General features: G+C 46.4%; 1 protein-coding gene across 2 annotated transcripts in view; it reads right to left on the bottom strand.

Moving 5' to 3' along the window:
* Positions 1 to 300: 300 nt before the first annotated feature.
* The window catches only part of LOC126522575 (uncharacterized), a 51,473-nt gene continuing 25,326 nt past the window's right edge, over positions 301 to 26,447 (bottom strand). For both annotated transcript variants that reach the window (XM_055066475.2, XM_055066476.2), the window contains 7 exons: positions 24,456 to 24,575; positions 22,857 to 23,051; positions 16,514 to 16,633; positions 14,505 to 14,672; positions 11,454 to 11,549; positions 6,950 to 7,094; positions 301 to 613 (listed from right to left, as the gene is read on the bottom strand). In XM_055066475.2, the coding sequence (XP_054922450.2) occupies positions 567 to 613; positions 6,950 to 7,094; positions 11,454 to 11,549; positions 14,505 to 14,672; positions 16,514 to 16,633; positions 22,857 to 23,051; positions 24,456 to 24,575 (891 nt within the window). In that variant the 3' untranslated portion in view covers positions 301 to 566. The remainder of the gene's footprint in view (positions 614 to 6,949; positions 7,095 to 11,453; positions 11,550 to 14,504; positions 14,673 to 16,513; positions 16,634 to 22,856; positions 23,052 to 24,455; positions 24,576 to 26,447) is intronic.

Genomic DNA, 26,447 nt, shown 5'->3' with positions numbered 1-26,447 from the left:
CTGCTCGTGTAACGAGTATTAAGGTAAATCCTCGTTAATAGAGTGGGTGTGTATTCCTCAAAAAGGTGCGTGAATGGGGCAAGTTTTAAAAACAATATTTGTGCTATCAATCTTTACCCTTACCTGCGGTGTCACATTCGTAGGATCTTGTGAAGGTTAATGTTCACAGGTTGGGAGGTATGGAAATATAAAGCTAGCATAGCATTAGAAATACTAGTAACAGTTTATAAATAGAAGTTCTATCTGGCACCTAGGCACACATTCAATATGACATTCCACAATCAGACAACATTACAGCACTTCTTCTGAACGCCTGTATCACAGGCACACGTTTAATTTCTTTTCCAGAAATCCTTGTGCGCTGTTGTTTACTAACCGTTCAGTGCGCGATACTTAAATAATGTAAGTGGCTGAAGGTGTGCTGCCACATTTTTTATACTCAATCCCTGACTGCAGCGCTTCGTGTCCATGTCTTATCTGATAGCTAAAACGAATAGAAAAAAAAAAAAAAACTGGAAGTAAGGCCTGTGTGAGCTTTGTACTTCTACGATTCCCAACTAAACGAGTTATCCTTCTGTTGACTCATTCACAGCCGTTGTAGAACCAGAGTTTTCTGGAAAGAGAGAGAGAGGCGAAAGGTAAGAACTTGTGAAGTTTAATAATGCAATGCATACAATACGATTCATTGATAGCTAAGCATGTGTTTCTAGAGCTGCTTTTATGCGCATGTTTAGCTACTACAATATGTTGCACTTGGCATCTTTGGCCAATACAATCTGTTCCAATAACAATAAAAAATGCAGGTAACCAGTCGCAGTGCCTGTTTGGAACAGTATTCCTGAACTCTTGATTTTTTGGGGGATTGTGATCACTTTTGCCAATTTCGCATAACTCGGCACCGGACGATGCGCCAGTGTATACAACCGACAGCAGTGTTCGTACAGTGCCCAACGCACTGTCTTGGCATAATGCCAGAAACGCTCTCGCTGTAGATGCTGATGCATCAGGTGCCAAGTCAAATGGAATCTCCCTAATGTGATCACATCATCAAATCTGACTGTTTGAGAACAGTACTACCCCCCCTCCCCTCCACCTGCTTTGGCCATTGTATCCTACGCACACACTAGTTTGCCAACGTGAAATAAGATGGCACTTCTGCCGCAATCAGCCATTTCTTGCCTCAAGACCCGCCTTGGTGCTTCAGCAGCCGTTCGTCCAGAGTGCGGCATCTGCTTTATGACAAGTGGGGAATACAAAGATGCTCCTATAGTTAGATTTAGGTGCACATTAAAGAACACCAGGTGGCCGAAATCAATCTCGAGGCACCCATTATGGTGTGTATCATAGCTCCTGTGTTTCATTTTTTGGGGGTGAAGAGGCAATGGTGGGGGGGACGTTAAATTCCCAAATTTATTTGATGCAATTTTCTGCCTCGAACAACAGTGCACTGTGGTATTTTCACATGAATCTTTGTACTAAAAGCCAATGAGCTTGTAGTACATTGTGGTGATAATGGCAAAGCATTGAAAAAAGATTGAAGACTACTGACCATACTGACTGACTCTTTGCTAACTTAGCTTCAGCCCCTTTTAATATAGCGCCCGATCAATTGTTTGGTACAGCATGCAAAGCTAAAACCGACAATGGATTGCACTGAAAACGTTTTATCTTTCTTCCATCAGCGCACAATGACATGTGCGGGAAGAAGCCCACGTTTCATATAATGTCCAAATGCGATAAGACAGCCCCTCGCGTGCCGCTTGCTGTGGCCGTGAGGGAATATCTGCGAAGGTGCACTGAGAAGGATGGTGGCCTAATGCATGCTGTCCTCCCACGTGCCCAATGTTGGAGGTGACGTGATCAAACGTGCACGAGGAGAGATGGCGGGAGGGCTCGGTAACGTGATCCGTGTGCCATGCTAGGAATTCCTTCCTGCTCCTTTTAAGCCAGCACCACTTTGCTTGCTCCAATTCGGTCTTGGCTTTTCGCACCCCTCTTTCCTCGTCAGTCAGTTTTACGGCATGCAATACTACAGTAGCCAGCAATGCATCGAACCTTTGCCTTTGGCTCTGGTTTGCCCGAAAGGTAGTCCATGATAGTGAGAAACTTTGTTCTAATTAAACGTTCGAATTCACGGGAGTTTACCTTTATTAACATACATAGTACTTTGCCCGGACCAACAGAGCTATTATTGGGATTTCACTGCATACATTTCTAATACGTGCACCATATTCAAGGGCATTCCAAAGATGCTATAAAGATGCCCCTGTTGATGGACTTCAGCCTTCAGAACAAGTTAGTGTGTTTGTGTCGCTCTCCGTCATGAAGCTTGTAGAGGTGCCCGATCCGTAACAATGCGATTGAACTGCTTTGTTCATGATTATGTCGTGAACTTATCCTCTGCCTGGCTCCCTCGAAAGCAGCACGTTTGGGCAGCAAGGCGCCCAGTGCAGGAGAAAGCTGTTGCAATTGGGTTGGGAGCTGGATGTAGATGTAGAGGAAGTTATGACCGTTGCCGCTATTCATGAAATCATTTTCAAAAGTGAAAATGACTGAACAGTGATCAAATACTTTGGAAGGATGATTCTGGGAGTGGGACTGGTGAAGGAAGAAAGTCGCAAGGAAATAGAAACCCTGGACAAAGAGCTTGAAGAACTCAGACAGGACTTGCACCCCAAAGAACAAAAGCATGAAGACCCCAAACATGTGAAACAAAAAGAGTACGAAGTCACGAGTGCAGCTCTGTCAAACACTTCTGAGCTCGCTGAAATGGCTGTATGTTAGGAATGGATGGCTACAAGTGACACAAACGAATCACAAGCTCAGCGGGCTAAGATCGAAAGCTAGGTAATCAACCTCGTTGCAAAGGCAGTACAGTAAAACCTCGTTAAACCATACCCGCTTAAACAGTAGTTTCGTTTTAAAAGTAGTAAAGTCAAATTCCCGACTCAGCGGCCCTTGAACATAATGTGTTTTGTATCCGCATAAACCGTACCAGCTTATTGTGTATGCATTGCTTAAAACGTAGCATTTCCACTTTTCATCGCGTAAACACGGCAGTGTGTCGCCTCCATCGGGAGGCCCAGCAGAACAAGCCTCAGAGATCGGAGCAACGGCCTCCAAGCGCCCTATGCGTTTGCGCGTGAAGCCACATCAACATCAGCATCATTTCAGCGCCGTGCCAGAGAGCGTTGTGGCATCGTGCAAGTGAGCACTCGCGTCATGCCGAAGCCCGGATAAAAAATACGCCGGGTGCTCAGCATAGAAGAAAAATTAGACATCATCCGTGCTGTCGAACATGACACGAAGAAGTCGGCGCTGGGACACGACAGGGATCTGCTGTTGACTGCTGTGTGTGGCATTTGGAATGCGAAGAAGTTGCTTGGCAGCACTGCTGCGACCACAAAGAGATGTCGGCTACGAGGTTTGCCATTGTTGCTTTTGTTGTTGCCGAAGTGTCGACTAGCGACAGTGATGAGGACGACACAGAAAGCAACAGCACAGGCGATTCAGGCCCGACAGTGGCAGAAGCTGCACGTTACGTCAGCCTCATGAATGCAATCGTCGCGACGAGAACAGCACCCAGCAATGAAAAAGGTGCCCTGGGACTTCTGCAGCACTACCGCGCGCGTGCACGGAGAATACGTAAAGCCAATTAGGAATATGCCATGCGAGTGTTTGGTGAAAAGAGGGGGCTGGCTGAAAAGCTGGCACGCAGCTTCAGTAAGTTTGAGACCGCTGTCGTCATGCTAGGCCGCCGCGGCATCAAACGAAAATCGCACTTTTACCACGCGAAGTGAATAAATACTACGTTTTTTTCCCCTTTCATCGCACTCTCTCCGAGTTCTGAGTTCAGTGTTCCGTTTTCGACAGGTAAGTGGGCGATCTCATGCTATTTCAGTTAAACAGTACTACCATTTAGTACTTGCTTTTTCCGAGCTGCGGCCAACTACGGTGTAACGAGGTTTCACTGTACTTGAAACGACAGTTTCAAGCGGCAAACATGAGTCAGACGTACAGTGCATGGAGCTTGTGAGAGCCTCCACATTAGAGCCTTGATGACATCGCTGTGAAAGCAGTACAAGTGAGTACAAATACAGATGCTGCATCAAAAGCACGGCAATCTGAGATCAGTAGCACCTCTGCAATAGAGCACAATGTAGATAGTAATTGATACCGCGAGATGGAGTCACACAGCCTCGGAACCGCGAAGGCGCTAACAGCCGTAACCTTGATGCAGTGCTACAGCAGGAAACACTAAAGAGGGTGCCCGAAAAGAAACGGGTAGACGAGTCGACAGAGTTCGTCACTGCACCCACGTCAGAAAGCCTAAATAGGCTAGAGATCAGTAATCCCGCCCTATTGGCCCAGGAAAACGTGCATTTCAGCCTACAAATCATCCGATGTGACATAACCTGCAGCGTTGCACTGAAAAATGCAAGCTTTCAAGAGAAAGGTGGAGCAAAAGCATGGAGAATGCAACGAATCGGAGTTAGATCAGCTGATTGAGCCTCAGGCCTTTCGTCAGGATGTTCTCCGCTTGTCGCATAGCCCTCGTACCGAGCAGCCAGGTGCTAGAGACACTAGTTGTTCCACGATTTACAGGAATCTGTGGGTACGTGTGAGACATGTCAATGCGTAGACAAGCCAGCGAACCAAACAGAAGCATCAGTAAAGTTAGCACGCATCCCTACAGAGCACTTTTAGTGGCTTGTAGATGACCCAGTCATAGTGAAGGGTGCGCATCACATAGCGGAAAGTTTGCATGACGCACATGAATCACCAGCTGAGGCAAGGGCCATAGCTAAGCACAGAGCCAATATATTTTACGAATGTACAGCAGGAATGTGTCACTTTGAGCGAGGCGATTCAGTGCTAAGTCCCCTATGCCATGCAGGCTTGTCATTTGTCATTTAAAGCTGCAAGGCACTGGATGGCACACAGAAACATTATTTTCTGTAACGAGAAAAATGAATGGGCTTTTAATGCCCTAGTGAGAGTAAACACAACCGATCCCATACTCAAATCACAGAATTACTCTGAGTACGCAGGTCAGGGAGATGCTACTGCATAAGGCAGGGTCGTTGTGATGTGCCAGGTAGGAGGCATAGAGGAGGAGCACCCTGGTCTCATTGCGAATCATAAATGAACCAAGCCGCCACAAACAGGCCCACAGCATCACCGACAAAGAGAGCATTTGCAGACTGTTGCTACCTAAATTGTTGTGCAACCTTGCAAGTTCTGGTTGCATTATTGAATTATTGAGATGGGTCACTGCCCTCAACGTTCTGCAAGAGCAGCAAACTTCGTTCTTCAAAACCGATCATCTCCTGTGCTGGAGCCTTGCCTTGTAGAAAAATTTGTATTTAGAAATTAAAAAGAAGTGTTTTGCAGTGAGACTAATTCACAAGTGAGATTTTAGTGCTGCTGCTTTATTTTGGTAGATTAGTGGTGCCATTTAAATGGGGAAGTAAGCCTACTGGAACTTAGTGAAAATATGTCTTATGCTTGCCAGCCGAGTGGTTGCGTTTTCGGTGTGCTTCTGAGTGATGCCTGCCGTAAACCCGAGACCGGATGCAGCTTGACTTCACAAGGAATTGAGTGGTGTTCTCGACAGGGAATGAAACAGCTATCGGAAAAAGTTCGCCGACCATCTACCGGACACAAGCTGTGGGACAACCGCCTGCGACTCTGCCCCAGTGCAATCCATTTGGACAGCGGATGCAGCCCCTGCCCATCGGGATCTCTTTCTCCCTGGTAGGCAATCTATTACGACTGCCCTGTGCGATGAACAATTTGTGTCACGCCGTGAAAGCCACGGTAAATGTCCGGACGTTTCAAATACATATGCCGAGCCACCCGCAACTGTTGAAAAATGCCTAGGAGGCCGCAATCGCGAAAGCCCGGAAGTTTGCCTTTGAGCGCGCGTTCTCGCCTTCTTCGCCAGGGCACTCACAATGCTCTGATGTCTGCTCTGATGATGGCTCGCCACTGCTGTCTCCTTTCATGAGTGAGACAGTTAAGCTTCGTGTGCACATTCGCTCCTTCTCCTCCTTAGTGCAGAAGACGCCGGCAGTGTCTGTGTGTGCAGGCCTTTCCATCTGCTACACCAGTGGCGGTCCGAACGCCATAAGATCCTATTACGCCCTATGCACAGTATGCTTCGGGTGCGAGTGAAAGTTTGCAACGGTGTAGAAGGATGATGGCTTGGAAAGTTAGTACCGCCTTCTCGCACAAGTAGGAGGAAAGGTGGTGGGAGAGGGTGGAGAAAGTAGGGGCAGGACTCCAGCGTGGCCATGGAATTGAGTCCACGCACAGCCCACACTCCCTTCCTGGGATGTAATCTGCCATGTGTGCAAAGAATAGGCATTTCGAGATGGTGTTGCTTCCTGTGCGCTATCTCCCTGCACGTCGAAGGGAGAGGTAGACGAAGCACTTGCTCCCCACTGCTGGCACTTTTCATGATGGTGTTGTTTCAGTGCGGGTGAGCCACAGTGGCGAGGTGAACTTGGTAGCGTGACTGGCTTTGCTTCGTACCACCAATGTGAAGACATAGTCAATGTGGCACGAAACCGTGTCTGTCGTCACAGACTCACATTTTTAAAAATTACGTTTTTTTCTTATCAAAATCAGCCTATTCTGATTGCCGGATAATTCGGAAAATTTTGTGGCCCCTTGTAAAAAAAACCTATCGGCGACTGTACTTATTTGCATAAAAGGTTGAATTTCAATGTAAGAAGATTTCAATATAACGAAGCAAATTGCCAATTTTACTGACTTTCTTATATCGAGGTTTAACTGTACTTAGAGTACATTCCAATGTTCCACCACAGTGCTGCATAGTCCTCTACAGGTCACTGAGCACAGAAGTGATAGTTCTTTGATTCTGGCAAACATTATATTGTGCACATTCACTGAACTTCCTGGACCACTGAAAACTAGAACACACCTGTGGTACCATCGATGCAAGGTCCCCCAAGTCCCTTGACCTTCAGGCTGAGCTCGTTCCTTTCTAGCTGAAGTGCACGGCAGAGTTTCTCCAATGTGATGACCCGCTGTTGAGCAGCCACCAGTTCCTTGTCTCTGCCGTGCTTCTGTTCATGAAAAATGAAAGGTGCACACATAATGAGAGACAGCTCTTTGTCTATGTTTTCACTGCCACAAGCTCTATGTAATTCTGCACCTAATGCCTTGCCACGAAGTACCGTATTTACTCGCATAATGATCGCACTCGCGTAATGATAGCACCCCTAAATTTTGTCGTCAAAATTCGATTTTTTAAAAATTTCCTGTGTAATGATTGCACCCCGAACTTGCCGCAGCGATATGTTGTGTGCCAAGTCTAGCTAATAATGATCGCACTTAACATCTGTCGAATGCTACGCAAACCACTCTTCAAGACAAACCAAGCGGTCTGCACGCACCATCCTTAAGTAGATGCCTCATTTCATTACTTTCATCACTTTCCGCACTTCCATGACAAAAAGAGGTACAACCAAACTTGCTTTTATTATGTGTAGGCTTTATAATGGTTGTGGTCAACAACAACAAAAAGGCGCCTTTCGATTCTTCTTATCTGCACTTGTGGGCGCGCAACAAATTGCGAGCGGCAACGATAGTAGTCACGTTTACACTGATACATTAGAAGTGTACCCTATTCATACGCAAACAGTTGTAACACACCTAAAATATTCGCCCACCCTTAGCGGAAACGTGCCGTATTAGAATAGTAGTGAAGACAGATGCTGCAGTTTCTGCAGCATGCCGGCCATGTGTTTCTATGTCACTGGCAGCTAAGTGCGCGCACCTCTGTTTCTGTAACCTCAAAGTGGACATGGCTATGTTATTGCTGCAAACTTGCCGATATTAGCAATATTATTCATTACTGATACGGAAGAAACTGTTTCAATGCATGTAATGTACTCACGAGAAGAAAAAAAAATTGTGTTCAGCGCGTTTGGCTTGCTCGGTCGACCGCCATTTTCGTTTTGGTGTCCCGCACTACACACAGCAGCAGCCACCTATTTGTTGACCTGTTGTCATCTCGCAGCAAACACGGGACGAAAAAAAAAAAATTTTCTTCTTCTCGTGGGAAATTTACACCGCGTAATTATCACACCCCTGAATTTGCGTCAATCTTTTTGACAAAGTGCGATCATTATGCGAGTAAATACGGTACATACAAGTTTGTACTGGTGTCCCATAAGGCATCACAGGTATATAGACACGAGAAAGAAATCACCGGCTACAGTTCGTTAATTGAAATATGTGCCATAATGTAATTAATTAGAAAGTTTACAATAAAGTATATTTTGCTAATCAGCCAATTATGCATTTAGTTTTCTCAGACAAATAATGTCTGCCACTTCCGACAAATCCAGCTGAAGGACTACAATTACGGCATCTACCACAGGCAATCTTTAAAAGTGAAGCTTTCTTTGCCCCTTTCTTCGACTTTCCCAGTGCTGATGCTGCTGTCCTGCACGCTGCTAATCCTGGCCACGTCGGGACATGGTTGAGATGTGGTCAAGTCACAAAAACATAAAAGGCATGCGCTGTTGGGGTATTGTTTCATGACATTTGTTTATGAGCTGCCATTCTCAAAATTCCAAGGAATACCTTTGTAAGGAATGTAAGACAAGGTACGAGCCATGTGGAGGGCCTGCCTGGTTGTGGTTCAGAATGATTTCTGCAGATTTTCTGTGGCACGGGGCCCTTGACGCTATCGCGATAATACATGACAGGAGTGTGGCACAAAGGAAAGATGACCCGAAAAGCTTGTGTCAGTATTTACGCTGCATTACATTTGCACAATGCCCCCTGGACGCCGCCATCAGGCGCGATCCCCAAAAATGCAGTGCAGGAGCTGCCGCACTTGTCTCCGTGCTCACCCGCAACGGTGTTGACAGTAGAGGAAGGAGGTGGAGAAAATGTCAGAGAGGAAATAGAGAAAGAGATAGGGCAGTTCTGTGAGGTACAATGCTACAACCCAGAATGGCGCACTTAGTGCAGAGGAGACGGAGGCTCGCAAAAGCATAGACCGGAGCAAGAACAACAAACACGAGTAGTGCAGGCAAGGTAACATTTCACATCACGTCACGACTGTCGTATGCCCTCAACATCACCGACAAATAACATCAATGAATGCAAACAGCAGACAAAGCTTCCCTTACATTGAATCCCACAGTGCGTGGGATCTGCATATTTTTTAAATCCTGCATTGTCTTAAAGAACAACGCGAGGACACCTAAGCACTTCTTATGAGTTGTGAATGCAAAAGCATTAATGTCCAATTGAATGCTGCTGAGCCATCCTTCGAGTTTTGTGCTGCACGTAATGTACCATAGCAGTACGTGCTGCCCGAGCCAGCAAGCAGCAGTAGCTTGCGGTGCAAACGTCGCATGCCACCGATGTCCTGCGCGACAAGAGACCGAGGAAGCAGCAGTGGCCACCAAGGAAGGCCGGCAGGTGCATGCAGTAGCTAAGCCCAGAGGGGGTGAGAGAGAGCTACAGACCACGTGCAAGCTTCTGAGAGCGAGGGTGACGTGGCGTCGCGGCGATGCCCTCTACCCTCATGCAACACCTGCCCTGGCAGCAGGTGTTCACTTTCACCCGCTCTGCTTGTGACTCGTGACGTGGCACCACAGCTAATGGGAATTTATGTACCGTTTCGCTGCTCCAGAAGACAGACACTGGCTTTTTTTCTCAATGGGCCATTTGAAGCTTTCTCATAACAAAAATTAAAATCCCCATATCTATAGCTTCATTATGCGCATGCCATCTTCTCGGAATAAACTTTAGCTGTGAGTTAGCACTTAATCCGTGTTTTTTTTTTATCACTTGCTAAACCTGTGAACACAATGCAACTAGTGCAGCAATAGATTCTTTTAAGTTGATTCTGATGTAGGACATAGATACGTAAACCATGTTGCTTTCTTTATTCCTGGATGTCTTCAAGTTAGCTACATTGATGCAAGACAGCCATTGCGATGGCACACTCATGGGCCACCACATGTTTCACAGAATGAAACATCAACCTGGCTGATCTATTCTAATGCACCGTGCATGACAGCTGGGGCCACATTATCAGCCAATCGCTTAAGGAGGACATTATTTCCCGTAAATGTGCATGGGGCAAAACAGCTTAACCCTTCATGGTCCGAATTTTGTCACTAAAATGAGAAATTCATATTTTGTGCATCCGAATGGAAAAAGACTGCAAAAATAAATAAGGAAACAACTTCAGAGTGCAGTTTCTCCCTGATACCTTGCAAAAAAGACAATGAGTTTGGGAACTTGCCTGATAATGACTTGTCAAAAAACAACTCCAGTGGCTCAGTGCTTCAGCGTAGGAAAGCTTATTTTATACCAAAATAATATTTTTAGAGAAAAAAATTCACGAAACAAAACAATTACTTCGGGCTGCAAACGAAGGCCCATTCTGTACTGTTGTCACTCATTTGTGAGTACAAAAGTTCCCATTTACTGCGCAAAGGCACGTTTATAGTCCCCACGTTTTCAGTGCTTGTCACTCGCAGCTAGTCACACTATGTCGCTTGCGCTTTGTCAGCCGAAATGCTGTCCCCTTTAGACGCGCACTGTACCTGAGTGCTGCTCTGTTCGAAGCGTGCGCATAACGCTCCCCAACCCGCACGCCGCTTTGACGGCTGTCTGTGACCATCGACGAAGTGGCGTGGGCACCTTTTTTTTCTCCGCACCACGCCTTCACAGGACCGCACTGGTCGCGTCCGGTTAGGCTGGCTGCACCAGTGCTTCAAACTACATACTTTGTTGTTCTCACCAACGTGACGTAGCGTATGCGCACACTCACGTTACGTTGGACTATACACGTGCCTTAACCGAGCTATTTTTTTTTCTGACTTTCATTATGTCAAATTTTGTGTAATTCCAATTTTCGTAGCATCCCCGCAGATTTGAAATTAACAAGCTTTTACTGTAATAACTCGGAACCAACTCGCCTGAAGCCATACCTTACTGAATCAAGCATTTTACTACTGACTGAATCAACACACAGTTTACCTCGATATTTTCAACACTAATATTACCAACAAGGACCCTCTAGATATGGGTATTAAAATTGTGTGTGTGGTGGTGGGTTTTCAAAGGGTTAGCTGAATGAAACTCAAATAACATGACAAGAAGACTGTGTAGCAGTCAAGTCTTTCAGCAAGAGTAACTGGCAAGAATAGGTCAGCATGCTCACTCTCGTCTACACTGACTTGTACTCGCTTCGCACTCAATTTACGGGCTTGAAATAGAAATTGACTGACGAAGGGCGTGAGTGGACGTGAGTATGAACAGGAACATAAGCGTCAATTATGGTGGGGGGCAGGAGTGCTCTCGCTCCCCACCGCCCCCTTCCCCAAACTTGTCCACAAGAAGAGGGGAGAGGGGTTTGTGAAGAGATGAATGATTGTGGACTGTAGGCTCACTTCTGCTGTGATGTCTGCAAGGGCTTTATTGCTGGCTTCCCAGCGAGACTTCCACTGCACTGTTTCCTTCTCCAGCTTCTTGATCTTCTTCGACATCTGCAAAGTAGGAAAGGAAAAACATCTGAGCACCTTACATAGCTATCACACAGCACTGAAATCTCCAGAAGATTGTGCTGTACGGTCATGCATCTAAGAGCAGCACTCACCGACCACAAGACCTAGAGATATAAAAGTGGCTGTTCTAAGCAAACAGAATATCCGGAAGCCTTACAATGTAAAGTCACAATGTCAGCTGCCAAGCAGAACTAAGAACAGTGTGCAAGAATGTGGCTGTCTTCTTTTTTGCTACATGCCAATGGGCACTTCGAGAAGCACCAAAATATGTGAGAAACTTAAAAGTGTCAGTAATAATTACTGATAGAGTTTTAATACCTCAAATGTGCACAGTTTGTTGGAAGGGAGGGCTCTGGATTATAGTCAACGACCGATTATCTGGACACGCTTGATTATTCGGACGGCCCTGCCACTAGCCCCATAGATTTAGTATGCAAGGCTAACCGAATTTCAGACACTTCACAGAGCATTGTGCAATAATTAGGGCTCCGATTGCACGACCGTGTGCCAATAAGCCAACGAAACAAGCAGAAATAGCTATATTCTGTTTCGAGACGTCCCCAGCATAATCATCGGCTATGTCACCGGCTTTCCGTGACACCGAAACTAGTGAAACCTAGTAGTTGCCGATGAGAATTTGGTGCATGCATTGACTGTGCTTTCATCTACATGTATGGACAGCATGACTACTATGGTTGAGATACGGGCCGTGATATTGCGGCAATGCCTTCCACTCGATTCTATGCCACTCTTATCATTTATCATCCACTCTTCATGACTGGCCAATCACGGTGATAATGCTTGCGGAGCGTTGCTCTGAACCCTGACAATGTGCAAAAAGCGTCAAAAGGAATAGCATAAAAGGCATCGCTAGGAAATCACGGCCAGGCAATGTCTAGGCATAGGGCAAGCATATGTACGTGCGCAAGCAATACACATTGACAATTTGGGTTGTATTCATTAACCATCACTTTCGAAAGATACCTTAATTTTCGCTATATTTCGAGTGACTAGCATCGAACGCGTTGATGGGCGGCAGTGTTTCCACACAGGGATAAAATGGCGTGCTTGGCAATGGGCCAAGAATGCTGCCGCTCGCAGACACTGACGCGTCTTGCACTAATCTCACGAAAGATAGCGCGTTTCGCACTGTGCCAAGTATGCCATCGCTCCCAGATGACGATGCATCTTGTGCTACAGTAACGCAAAATTGAAGGTACAGTAAAACCTCATTAAATTGTACCCGCTTAACAGCAGTTTTGTTTTAAATGTAGTAAAGTCAAATCCCCGACTCAGTGGCCATTGAACACATTGCGTTTTGCATCTGCATAAACCATACCAGCTTGTTGCATACGTATCAGTTAACGCCTTAGCACAGGCAATTCAGGCCCAACAGTGGCAGATGCTACGCATTACATCAACCTCATGCGAGCGTTTTCCAATAAGAGGCGGCTGGCAGAGAAGCTAGCTCATAGCTTGAGCGAGTTTGAGGCTGCCATCGTCGCTGCTAGCCCGCCGCAACATTAAATGAAAATAACCTACTTTTGTCGCGCGAAGTGAATAAATACTGCATGTTTTCTGTCCTTTCACTGTACTCTCTTGTAGTTCCATTTTTGACAGGTAAGTGGACGATCTCACACATTTCGGTTAAGCAGTACTACCGTTTAGGACCTACTTTTTCCGAGCTCCGGTCAACTACGGTTTACAAGGTTTCACTGTATCTCCGAAAGTGATGATCTGAGAATACGGAACACTTTTTCTAGCCACTTGTGGAATTAGGTAACTTAATTTTGGGTGGATCCGGTATTTTGGAAGAATTCAGTATTTTGGACGCCTGTTTATTCGTATGTTCTGGTAGCCCCCGTCAAGTCTGAATTATCGGTTGGCGACTGTACACTGTTTGTATGCTGCTATTGACACATACATCCCATGGTATGCTTTGTTGGCACCCTAAAACCCTCTCAGTGCTGGATTTCAGTGCCTCAAACGTGCTGATGGGCAGCAGTGTTTCCGAAAAGTGATAAAATAGCATGGTTGGCCTGTTTGCGGTATGCTTGGTGCTTCTTTTGTGCTGAAAACAAAGTGAGCTGCTCTTTTGCATGGCATTGAGCACGAGGAACAACGTGGCGCACACGAGATGAGGCATAACACGGGTCTCTGCATTGAATATACAGAATATTTGAGAAAATTGAATAGTAGATATTCAATCTGCAAATTGAATTATTTGTTTGTTTACCGTTCAATTTGGTGATATTCGAGTACCTCACACCCCTAGAAAATATGACACCCATAATGACAAAAGCAACTCTTAGTATGGTCCTCACATTCCTATCTTCATTTTCCATCTCCTACCTAGTTTCATTCTGACGCATACGCTTCCGTGATACCGCCGCTGTGTCAGGGTCAAAATTAAAAAAAAAAAAAAAGAAGGCCTGCTATAACTGTACCACAGATGTCAAAAACACGAAGGAGTTGTTCTGGTACTATGGAGCGACTATTTGAACAGAGAATTGTTGCAGTAGTGATGCACAAAATCCGGCAGCCACCACTCCAATCGGCGGATCCGTGCTCCATGTGGAGCAACCATGCGCACAAAGGGGCGCGTTCCACAGCACGCTAACAAAAACCCAGACTGAGCAAATCCAGGAAGACACGAAAACATGCTTTTAGAAATATGCAACAGATGGCCGAACCACCTTGAAGCTTGCCAGCTTCGTGCTGCTGCACACATGCGACTGGAGAGTGCAGAATGTATCAGTGTGTCAGTATCACTGAAAGGGTTAACGATATTGTTGGGTCCCGAGTGGTTATTGCTTGTTGTAATTGCATAGACTTGTCACCAAAACTTGTAACGGAAGTACTGCCCCTTTCTTTACAAGAATGCAACCACCAGGACTAGGAACCAGCTTAGTCGCTCAGCGGAAGCAATAGCATTACCTTTTCCATGTCCTGTTTGAAAGTGCGGAACAGCTGGTTGCTCTGCACCAGGGCCCCCTGGAACTCCTCGTACTTGCTGGCGTGAGACGACAGCTCCTCCCGTAGGTGACACTCTCGCGCTGCCAGTTCCTCCTGCTGCCGCTGCGAGTCGCACACCTGCTTCAGCACCTGCACACAGCAAGAGACAAAGGAAGGGCCTTACAGCGCAGAATCTCAAACTGATATGTCTTGCTTCTTTTCATCTGGTTCAGTGAAAATGGAAGACAAGACTTCAAACAGCTGATCTGACAGTGATGCGTTTCCAAGCCTTTCCAAAGCCTTTGGTGGAAGCCAGCTATTTTTCCAAAATGCATCGTTCCCAACTTGTTTATGTTTCTCAATTTAAATGAAGAAAGTCAAAGTACATTGGCATTCAACTTGTTCTAGAAAATTTTAATATTTGCGCACTTCTTTATACATGCTTACATCGCCTCCTGGCCCGGGGAGTCTCAGTTTATGCTATCTCCGCAAATGCCCTGATGTGCAAGACAGCAGTCAGCACTCACAAAGTGGGGAAATGAGGTAAAGAAAGCCTCATTTTAAGAAATTTGCCCTAGACCCAGGTCTACGCATAGGTGGTTTTCAACAAGGCATGCATTAATCTGGTTTGGTTTGACGAAGTGACGTTTATTCAACGTCACTAAGACCAACATATCATTCTTGTTGTGCACAGGGTGTGTTCAGATAAGGACGGACTATGGAGGGTTCTGACTGCAGTCAACGTCCGATTTTCTGGACACCCGATTTTTCTGACATACCTGATAATTCGGACTCCTTCGTGGCACCGTCACATACCCTATAGAGCCAATGTACAAAAACGTCTGGAATTTCAGATGCTCAAACCCTTTGCAGTCCGATTTTCCTTACTTTTTACCCCTAACCACAGGTCTGAAGCGGCATCTATTGCCGCCATTTTGATTATCTTGCAACCTCGACCACCCACGCTCACACAGATCCGCTAGCCATATCCAGAAGAAGCACCGTGGCCACTGTATCATATCGAAACCTCTAATCAGTGCTCTCGCAAGCCAATCCGTTGGCTGCCGTAGCACGTTGTAGCTACGGCCATAGCCTTTTGTGTTTATCCACATGTTGTTTCGTTAGCTTTGTGATAGGTCGTGTGATCGTGTTGTGCTGCTGTGCACTCTCTTCAACATTTGGTAAGAAGCTTTCTGCTGTTTTGCGCTGTGCTTTTCATCAAGCGGTTTCACCACTGACAGCATGGCATCGACTACACCTTCATCATCTTTGCCCATGGCTTCAAAGTGCATAAAACCCTATCATAGAGTGACGATCGAAAAGAAAGCCGCGATCATCAAGCAAGTTGAAATTATCCGTCAAGTGACGATGCATTTGAAAGACTGACACTGAGAATGAAGAGCCAGCGCTTGCCCAGCCTACAAGCTTAGAGTTCATGTGAGCATTGATGATGTTATCAGTGTACAGTGTGATGCTATGACACTGACTGAAATTGAAGTAAGCATCATCGCATTCAAGTGGAACACCGTGCAAAAGAAGATAAACAATTTTTTTCGAGACGCGATGACAGTAACAGGCAGCGTTGAGCCAGCTGAAGACAGTGCCGGCTACACTGACGACACCCGCTGTCGGATTTAAAAAGATGTTTTAATGTTTATTAACGGCTTTCTTGAGAGCTGCAAAATAGAGACACAAAAATACTTACGTTATATCCAATATTTGTTATAAGCATATATTCGCTACACAATTATATCTGCGAGAAATATTTTATATTTAAACAGTTTATATCCGTGTTTGTTATATGGAGGTTTTACTGTATTACATAAGGGGCATCACATAAATAACATTTGATTGCTTAAATTCGTTTGAATCTACTCTCTGTGGCCAAAAATAAAGGTGAATGAGTTGCTCTAATTTCCCTTGATGTGTGTGAATGGTGTTTGGGCTTTTTGTGGGGCTAATATCTGACAAGCTGCGTGGCCATTTCTCACCAGTTGCTTCTCGGAAATGAATGCCTGCCTCTCTGCCTGCAACTGCGCTTGGGCCTTGGCCAGGTGTGTCGTGGCCACCTGCGCCTGCAGCTCCTTCTGCTGAAGAACGGCATCTATGTTCTGCAAGAAAATGGCAATTGAGTGTTAGAGACACACAAATTCCTGGAAACTCAGCTAACACTTATGCTGAGTGTCCCAGATAGCGCATAGAAACAAAAGCGAAGCCTCTGTGCAGATGACATCAACTGTATGCTGTTAGCGACCTATTATAGAAGCCTCCAGTATTTAATGCGAGAGCATTACTTGGGTCATTGTGCAACTCCACTATCATCAGAAAGCCCTAGTAGAAAGGCGGTGGCAGGAAAACGGCACACAAGTTACATCATTACCATATAACTAAAAAAAAAAAAAAAGTGGCCCAGGTAAGGCTTCGATCCTCTGCCCCACTGCAACCGCTCCGTAGCCAAGTGCACTACACCGTTGCATTGCACCACTGCTGCAACAGGCGACAGTAATGAATATCTTCAAGGCTGTGCATGTGGTTGGGCTCTGCCTGGCTAGATGGAGCACGATAAGACTGGCGCCACTGCTGGCACTATGGAGTCTTCATTGTTCGAAGTTGAATCGCTTGCGTTTACTTCATCAGGCGAGACAGCAAAGAGTGGCCAGAGGCGCCAAGTTCACTGCCGACAAAGTACGAGACCATCGCAACGCAGTGAGACATGTGAAGCGAGCTACTGCAGTGAAACAAAATACATCACCCAAGTCCCCAACAACGCAAAGGGCAGAGCGAGCGGCTGCAGAGCGAGCATGGTGAGCTACAGCGAGGCAACGTGCACTCCCCAAGTCCCCGACGAGCAGACAAGCGGCGTACACAGCAGCTAGAGAGCAAGGCGGCAATGGAGGTAGCGAGAAGCAAAGCAGTGGTGACAACAGCAGTGGGAACTCTGCAAAGTCAGGACCGGCAAGCACACAGCAGCAACAAAGCAATGCGTCAAAACGTTTATAGACAATCTGTTGGGAAGTGTTTCCAACATTTGCGATAGACTGTGGCTTAGAACAGACGTCACACCTGCACAAGAAAGATGCCCGGAACTTCTCGCAAAGGAGTTTCCCAATGAGGATGTCATGAGTATCGCAATGTGCCGTGCTTGGTAAGCGTGAAGCAGGGGAAAATTACGAACTTCTCAAAGTCCAACGGCTACAGCTACCCGGAGCGGCCATCATACCTGCCGAAGCTCAAAGAAATTTCTGAAAGGTTAGCGGCGTCCTGTGTCCCATCTATGCAGATCCGCAGATTGCTATATCACACCAAAAGCCAACTGGGAATCAAAGAGCCAGTAGTGAACGTTTCATTGAATGTTGAAAAAACAGTCGCCATGCTTTTGAATTGCTTAGAGAATGACCGAGCAATCAATGTACATTCCAAGCATCGGAAAATGTATAAGACAGCATACTGGCAGGGAATTGCAAAGAAGGTGGATTTGATCATGTGGCTCAACTACTTGATGAGTACACCTCTGCACAAGTACTACAGCATAAAGCTGGATATGGGTGCGGTGGATGAAATCTGCAACAACGCAGAAACCGTGCCAACCGAAGAAGAGGCAGATTACTTGGACATGGAACTCACAAACGCTAATGATCCGTACCAGTACGCAATGCCGATGTCGCTGGGTCAGCAGACTACGATAGTTGATGAGCATGAGATCCTGGCACGTGCACCCGCTGAGAACAAGACACCGCTCAGCATTGTCCACAACATCCACGCTGAGGAATTGGCGTTCCCACAGATCTACCTCGGACACACCAGAGAGTTGAAACCTGAAGCCAAAGCAATAACGGGCACCATCGTGATGAGCGAATGCAGGCAGCAGGACCGGCGCAGAGCAACGGCATGCCATGTTCTGTACATGGTCATGCGGGTGATGCAGTTCAGAGTCAGCACATCCATGAACGTGATGTTCTGAAACTCAACAGAAGAAGCAGCTATGCTACAGAAAGTAATGTGCGCACATTTCAACAATCCGGTGTTCATGAAGCAAGCGGTCAAGCTCGACTTGGCATTCATGGCCGGTGCCCCGAACACGGTGTGCTACTGGCACAACAAAGAAACAGGACGTCTTCGCCATGATAAGGCAGCTTGGAAAACCGTCAGCGTTCCTGATGGTCGGTGCCTGGGATCTACTGGGAAGGATCTCAATGTTGGACTCAGCGACATGCTCAGCTACATGTAATGCTCTCGCATTTACACATCATAAGAATTGCTTAGATGCCCCATAGTTCTTTGTGTTTTTATTGGTGATTAGTAGTGAATAAGTAACGAACTTTTGGATAACCAATTTTATAGCCACAATGTCAATATACGGTTTATAGAATACGTACTAAGACATCACTTTGTGTTGTTTGCGACACGTTCCTGTAGGTATAACTCCTTTCTTTAGCAATTAAAAAAAGAACAGAGTTGCTGTGGTATAGAAGTAGCCGGCGCTGGTGAATCAAAATTTTTGCAGGCTTTCTTTTAAATGCGAACGAAGGACTGCATAAATGATAGACATCGCAAACAACCGAGAGTGACCTTTTAAAATGTACTCTACAAACTTTGCATTCACAAGTTCGTCGTAGAATGACCTATTAAGGTATTTGTCACTCACTGCTAACTACTCAGTAACGGGAAAAAACAAAAAAGAACACTGGAGCCTTCTTCGGGAGGCTACTAAGAATGTACAGCTTTTTTTCATCTGCACTGAAGGCCTCACTTCTTTTTTTCACTTTCTCTGTGTTCATTGGGAATAGAATATTTGGGAGTAGAACATTTTTTTCAGAACCATATAGCTATTATTTCAATCAATCAAATTCCCAAGAAAAGTCTTGGTTATCACAAGAGACGGTTGTGGACAAACAGCTCTTTCTTGACCTTTCGCATCTAAGCCAAAGCGGCTGAGGCATTACTGCTATGTGAGGGATTTCATGTCCCCTTCACATATATGGGCCATTTTTACGCAGAATGAGTTAGTACAGTCCAATCTCGATAATTCGAAATCGAAGGGGCCCAAAAATTTGTTCGAATTAAAAGGAGGACTTGTTTATGAAACATTCGTGCACCATATCATAATAAACAAATGGTGCAAGTTGCGAACTATCGCGCCGCGCAAGCACACAGTGAGCGAGGACCACGAAACTGCCCATGCCGGCCAACGCTCGCTTCTTGATAACGGCAGAAAACGAAACTTCAGCCAGGCTAGCGGGTCTGGTGGCGGTGGTGCGGAGACCGTCGAAGATGAGGGAGTTACGAGGGAGTTGAAAAGGAGGGAGAGGAGAGGGTAGTTGCGAGCAAGGGCTGGAGAGAAGAGGATTTGCTTTCCCGCCAGCTTGCTGGATGGCGCTAATTACCTCTGCCACTTACTACCACTGAAGTAGCGGAGTTGCCAAGGCCAGGACTGGGCCTCTACTGCTGCTTCCCTCTGCATGCTTGCGTGCTTTTTCCTTGGTCTACAGACAGATCGGCGCTGTGTTTACCTTTTTCATCCTACGTTCTTAATGCGAGTCATGTCTTATCAAGATGACGAAGTCATTGCTGGTGATCATAAACATGCTGGTGTGCTCCCTTCTGTTGCGGCGTTGCCGCGCTGTAAAGACAAGGAGAATGAGGCACTGGGTGTCGCCTTTGCATCCTTGTATTCACGGTCTGCCTTGTCGTACAGAATCGGATATGGTGCACTGTCTCCACCAACCTTTCCATCGGGACGTCTTGGTTTGGATGTGTGATTGTAAAAGAACAGGCACGAACGATACCAACCAAGACAACTAAAGCAAGTGTGGGCGAGAGCCGACGCGAGCAGACGATAGTGCGAAACAAGCGGTCCAGCTGAACAAGATGCGAGTACGAAAAGAGTGGCTGGGAGGGTCCGCACGATACCAGTTTCCAGCGCTTATGTCACTGTGGGAGCCACTCTCATTGGTCTCCTCCGCTCTCGGCTCGCTTGCCGCCGCGGCGAGCCACGAAAAATCGGCCTAGGACCGATCCCTCTGGCGGCATGCGCTTTGCTGCGAGTCATGTCATGATCTAGTCATGTCTTATATTATTAATGCTGGGGCATTACAGCATGATGCAGAAACAGCGACTTTGCCACTTGAGAGAGGGTGAGATTGCCACTACAGTTTTTCTTTATTTATTTATTTTTCTTTTCTTTTTTTCCCGCGTAGAGTTGAGGGGTTTCTCCTAAGCTTTTGCTCTATGGTGGGGTCAGAGCAATGCTAGTCGAAGGTGCCACCGTGTGATTTGGTGCGCTGCTGAGAGCATTATCGGAATGTGGTATGCTCGAATTAACCATCGCAAATGCTTGCGCGTTCGAATTATCAGGCGTTTTTGCCCATTGGAATACACAAAACTTTGACGGGACCCCTGCGTCAGTTCGAATAAATTGGAAGTTCGAATTAACAAGATTCGACTGTACTAGAAGGAGCTAGGCCGAGCCTTTGGTTTCTCTACAATGCAAGATTATTTTTATCAGTGACATTGTGATGACCTCACGTGAGAGAACTCCAAGGTGCCATTGCAACTGGTCTTTAGCTATTACGCCCTCCAAGCCTCTGCTCGTGGTAAGGCTGTTCTTTTAGTACTCTAGGAAACTGAAATGTGGAATGTCTTGGCCCATATTTGTTTTCACATTATGCCTACAATGAAATTTGGCTACTACAACTTTGTGCACAGGACCTGAATGCCATAGCCACCAAGCCAACCACTGATAAGACAACATGCACAGCCACAGACAAATCAAATGCGAACAAGAAATTACAAAGTAGAACACCTTCCGCAAGTAACTCAGGAGCAAGACCGCACATGGCTGCTTATATTCAGGTATCAAAGGTGAGAGAGCCCTCACACTAAGCGTACAAGATGAAGCCATGCTGACATTGGACATGTTGGGGAAAGTAGAAATAGCAGAATGTATTCTTGTTAGCTCTCACATGTCCATATTTCAATCATCCATGACTGTATTTCAGGTTATCCCTTTGCTTATGCTTATGCCAGTAACAATGGCTCGCTGGCACAGCAGCTATTGAGATCCACTCCTACCAACGAAGATAAGAGCCACATTGCACTATAACAGTCACTTTATAACATTAAACTAAATCAGAAGAGCTGCACTGAATTTTAATAAAGCAGTACCCTATAAATGCATTTTTTCCTGTGAACCAATGCAACACATGTACCGGGAAAACTCAACTGGGATGGGTTTCTTCTGTATGTCCACCCCAACAAGTTCTATGTTCATACCAGTTCAATGGCCAATGGAACAGCTAATTGGTTCACCTACAATGTAAGCCAAAACAGCAGAACTAAATTAGGACAAATAGGCAATATCTTGCCTTTCCTTATCATATCAATTGATATGCCATTTGATCCAAAACAGTAGCAGGTGTGGCAGCTGTCCAATATACCGAGAGTGATGACACAAGTCGCTCGGAACTGATGACCGATGATGTCGTCAAAGCCAACAAGGATGGTAATTAGGCAATGCTTGACGAAAGCAACAGTGATGAAGAGCCGGAAGAACGAAAAGCTTTTAAACAACAATGCTGGGAATGGCAGCATTCAACACCCTGCAGCTGTACCTTGCATCGTTCCCAGATTTCACCATGATGCAAGAGTGAACCTCGATGACATAATGTCGGCCGCACTTAAACATCCATCGGAGGAAGTGCGTAGAAGGAAATTTGCGACTTCTTTCCCTATCTCTTAAACTGATGGTAAATTAAGGTTTCATTTTGCTGAGTGTGCTCAGCCTGCTTTATCGGGAGTGAGGTGGCGCCTAATTCTTATGAAAAAGTGCCTTGTGTAATGGAGTATTTTGTAGGTCCCGAGTGCTACGAAGAAATTCATTTATTGAAAACAAAATTAAGCATAGTAAGCAGCAATTTTTGCCTTTTACTTTGACTTGTAGCAATTTTGCCACATGCAGTGGCTAAGAATGTTGTTCTCGATGCTGTTGGAACTATAGGTCACACGAAAAACAACTACCTTGAACCATCATGAGAGATGTGTGGCAACATGCAAGTGTTTTCTGGCAGTGGGAGCAGATACCCCATGTTTAATACATATATCTAATATTCATTATGAGGGAGTTATTTCACATGGGTATTGTTCGGTAAGCTTTTCGCGTTCAATATAGACAATAGTTTGCTTTATCCGAGTTCATTATACTTGGATTTAATTATATTACTTGTACAGTATGTACACATGCTTATTCAGAACCAATTTAACCAACCAACGTGAAATTTCTTTGCAGTCAGCCTTTAATCCACAAACCAAGGACACTGAAACATGAAAGCCACTGGCCTTCTCCCAGAGGTCGTAGTGGTCAATGACGCCCTTCAGCCTCTGCGCCAGCTGGAAGTTCTCCTCACGCAGCTGCACACTGCGTGCCTGGTTCTCCTCCAGCACAGCCGTGATGTCCATCAGGGTTGTCTGGAACTTGGAGGCCACTTCCCGGCGCTTCTCCTCCTCGTCCCGGATGCGCATCATGCATTCGTCCTGAGGACATGTTCGCAAAGACAACACATATAAGGCAGGCAGCTCTTTGTTGTGTGGTATGCAGTATTAGGCCCAGTGTAGCCATTTATTCTTGCAAGGAGGTGAATAGAACATGCATTTCGTCTAGTTGGTTTGACATAGCCACTACAGTGCTTGAACAATGGACACAGACAGGATGGACAGATGTGGATGCTGTGCCACTTTAAAGCAAAGTTTTCTTTCGAAGTGTTGCATACTGTACGTCAACCCAGCGATCAGTTGATTTTGTCTAAGTTTACGAGGTCATAATGAAGCAGGTGCCATTTGTGGATTAAAGGGCCCCTCACCAGGCCCCATAGCAAATTTTGGTCATATGCTGCAAGTTGTTACATGTCCTCTAGAGAGCGTGCTGCCGAAAAAAAAATTTTTCAAATCGGCTCATTAATAGCCGAGATAGAAATATTTCAGTGCCGCGAACCCATGATTTCAGCAGGCCGGCTCCACTGTCTAGCAAGACGCTCTCTCCACTCGCTCTGTCTAGCCTCCGCAAGCGAAATTCCTTCCCTGTGTTCTGCCATACCAGAGCTCGAGGATCGTGTGACGCATACATCACAGGCACTGCCTTCATTTTTTTTTCAGCGCTACGCACTTCCGCTGACAGCGTCATGCACGAGCTGTTGTCTTGCTCGCGCAGCGCATGGTTTTGCACACCATGCACACGAACACATGACTAGCGGCATAATTCCGTGCTACAAAAATACTGAGGCAGAACAAGCAGATCGCAGAGCATGATCACGCGCTGCAACACAGTAGGAAATGGCACAGTTTCGGTACCTGCGCACATGACTGCACGACCGTAAGAACAAGCAGATGAAGCGGAAGTACATCTCTCTTGCATCGGTGCAAAGTAAAACAAAAAAAAACACGCAGACATTCTGTTTATGTGTTTTATTATTTCTCTAAACTTCAATTTGTCAATTCAAGCAACAGATCACGCAAATAAGAGATGGTGCCTTGAATAATTCTCGAAGTCACGTGTCACTACGAGCGACGCCCCACTGCAGACCCAAGTACGTGGGCGCAGGGACGCGAGTACGTCACTGTCTGGCTTGGAGAGCAGTGGCCGCAAGGAGAAGGGAAAACAGCGTTCGGATTGAAATTTCAGACCTTTCCGCGGCACGTAGCGATGTAATTCTTTGCAAACACGATCGGTGGCGAACATTTTATGCTCTGCGCTTGTCAGCTCAACATCGCCAGACCTGGTGAGGGGCCCTTTAAAAAGCAACCCCCCCACATACAGAAGCACACTAAATGTTTATACAGTGTTCCTCATATCTGAAAATTCTGCTTAACCAGGTTAACTTTGACGGGAGTCTACTGCATACACAAGCAAAGATGGCAACGCTGACCAGAAAGTCTGCCCACCTTGACTGCCCGGGCCTGCTTCTGGAGTTCACGGCAAAGGCTCTCAAGCTTGCTCTTGGCCAGCAGGGCCCGGTTGCAGTCAGACTGCAGCTGCTCCTTCTCTCTCGACAGCTGCCGCACCTGCACATACACACACAAACCACATCTCTTCAAGACCTTAACCGTTTTCTGGCATTTATAAGCTGAATGCTTCTAGAACGCTAAGAGAGAGAGAGAAGAAACTTTATTAATGAATGGCCGGCAGTTTCGTTGTGGTGGCCTCAGGTGGCGGCTCCAAGTCCTTGGACTCGGGCGGCATCTTTGGCTTGCCGGACGGCCCAGAGCTGGTCTGCCAACTCTGAACTTTTGAGAGCCGCCTCTCAGCGGTGGCGACGCCGATGGAGAAGGTCCCCGGCGGGCCCCGCAGCTGGGGCGGAGTCGGGGAGAAGCGAGCTCGAGGCTTCCCGTACTGTGGTAACGGCCGCGATTACGGACGTGTCGCGAACGGATGTGGTCCCATTACCGTGGTTGCCGGCACATTCCCAGAGCATATGTCGCAGCGTTGCTCGCTGTCCGCAAGCTTTACAGGCATCTGTTGGATATAAACCTGGGTAGATGTGATGTAGGATCGCGGGGCTAGGGTAGCTGTCTGTCTGGAGCAAGCGTAAAGTTACGGCCTCATTCCTGTTTAACTTGTCGTGTGGTGGCGGGAATGTGCGTCTTTGGAGTCTGTAGTGTTGGGTGAGATCTCTGAACGTGGTCAGGCAATCGCCCCACGCCCATTGTGATTCTTGTTGCAGCATTTCTGTTGTAGTGTCCCGATCAGGCAGATCTGATGCCCCGCTCTCGGGGGCGGCAACCACATAATCTGCGGCGGCTCGACGTGTGAGACCTCGAGCCGTGGCGTGGGCCGCCTCGTTGCCCGCGAGCGGGACATCGGTGTGTGCCGGGGTCCAGAGGAGGAAGACTGTAGAATTTTGGGGTTGCGAGGGCGATGACGAGTCGCCGTCATCATAAATTTGGAGTATACGGACCGCTTCCCGCGAGACGCAACCGCGCACGAAGAAGGACCGCGCGCGAAGGAGGACCGCACGAAGAACGCTAATGCTTTATTATCCTTCAAAGGTCAGATTTTTTCGGGAAATGTGTACCCGCAGTGTCACATTGCTTTAGTGCAGATTTTAATGCTTCAGAGAACTATTTTGACAAAGACAAACAAACTGTTTTTTAGGGGACAACAAAGCGAGAAATTCTTTTAACGTGTGAACTTTTCTTGCATGGTTTACTGTTGAATAGGTGGGCAAACCAGCACAAATAATTTATCTTAAGACTGTAATAAAATTCACAGAACTTATTGTTTCAGATTGGTTTGACACAGCTACAGCTCGTCTTTTGAAACTTTCCATATGTATTTGACACATTTATCGTGTATTGCACCGAGACTGTGATGCCAGCAAATATGGTGATGCTGCTGATTCCAAACTATGTCCTATCAAATGACGAGGGACCAGAAAAATGGAAAGTGAAGTAGCGTGTTAGAGAGCAAAGCCCCAGGGACACGCAGCCGTAGTGATAGCGAGACATGCCATGCGAGCACCCACAAGCAAATTCAGTGGTGCATTCTCATCAGAAAAACAAAGCAAATGAGAAACTTGGAGTTATCAATCGTTAAACCGTTAAACAAGATTCTACCAGTTCTTGCACATCTTGCAAAGAGAGAGACACATGGCAGTATCACCGGTTTGTGGGTGCCCTTCTGTAAACAAAGTATAATCACACGCCTACAGAGGAGCCATACGGGTGAGTACCTCGTGGTGACGCTTTGGGCAATAAGAAATGAGGCAGAAATCGGTCTTCCCAACAACTGGATTATAGTGTACACAAACAGGGGCATGAGCATGCGATATCGCATTACTGATGTCGTGCGGTGACGTACCAGCGAAGCAGTGAAGCTTGCGCCGTTATCGTATCGACCACCTTGAGCGCACATAAGGGCGCCGCTTCGTCTACTTA

The sequence above is a fragment of the Dermacentor andersoni genome, chromosome 6 (genome assembly GCF_023375885.2).
Source record: "Dermacentor andersoni chromosome 6, qqDerAnde1_hic_scaffold, whole genome shotgun sequence".
NCBI classification, from domain to species: domain Eukaryota; kingdom Metazoa; phylum Arthropoda; class Arachnida; order Ixodida; family Ixodidae; genus Dermacentor; species Dermacentor andersoni.
The sequence above is the reverse complement of the archived record's forward strand: the minus strand, read 5'-3'. Positions and strand labels throughout refer to the sequence as shown.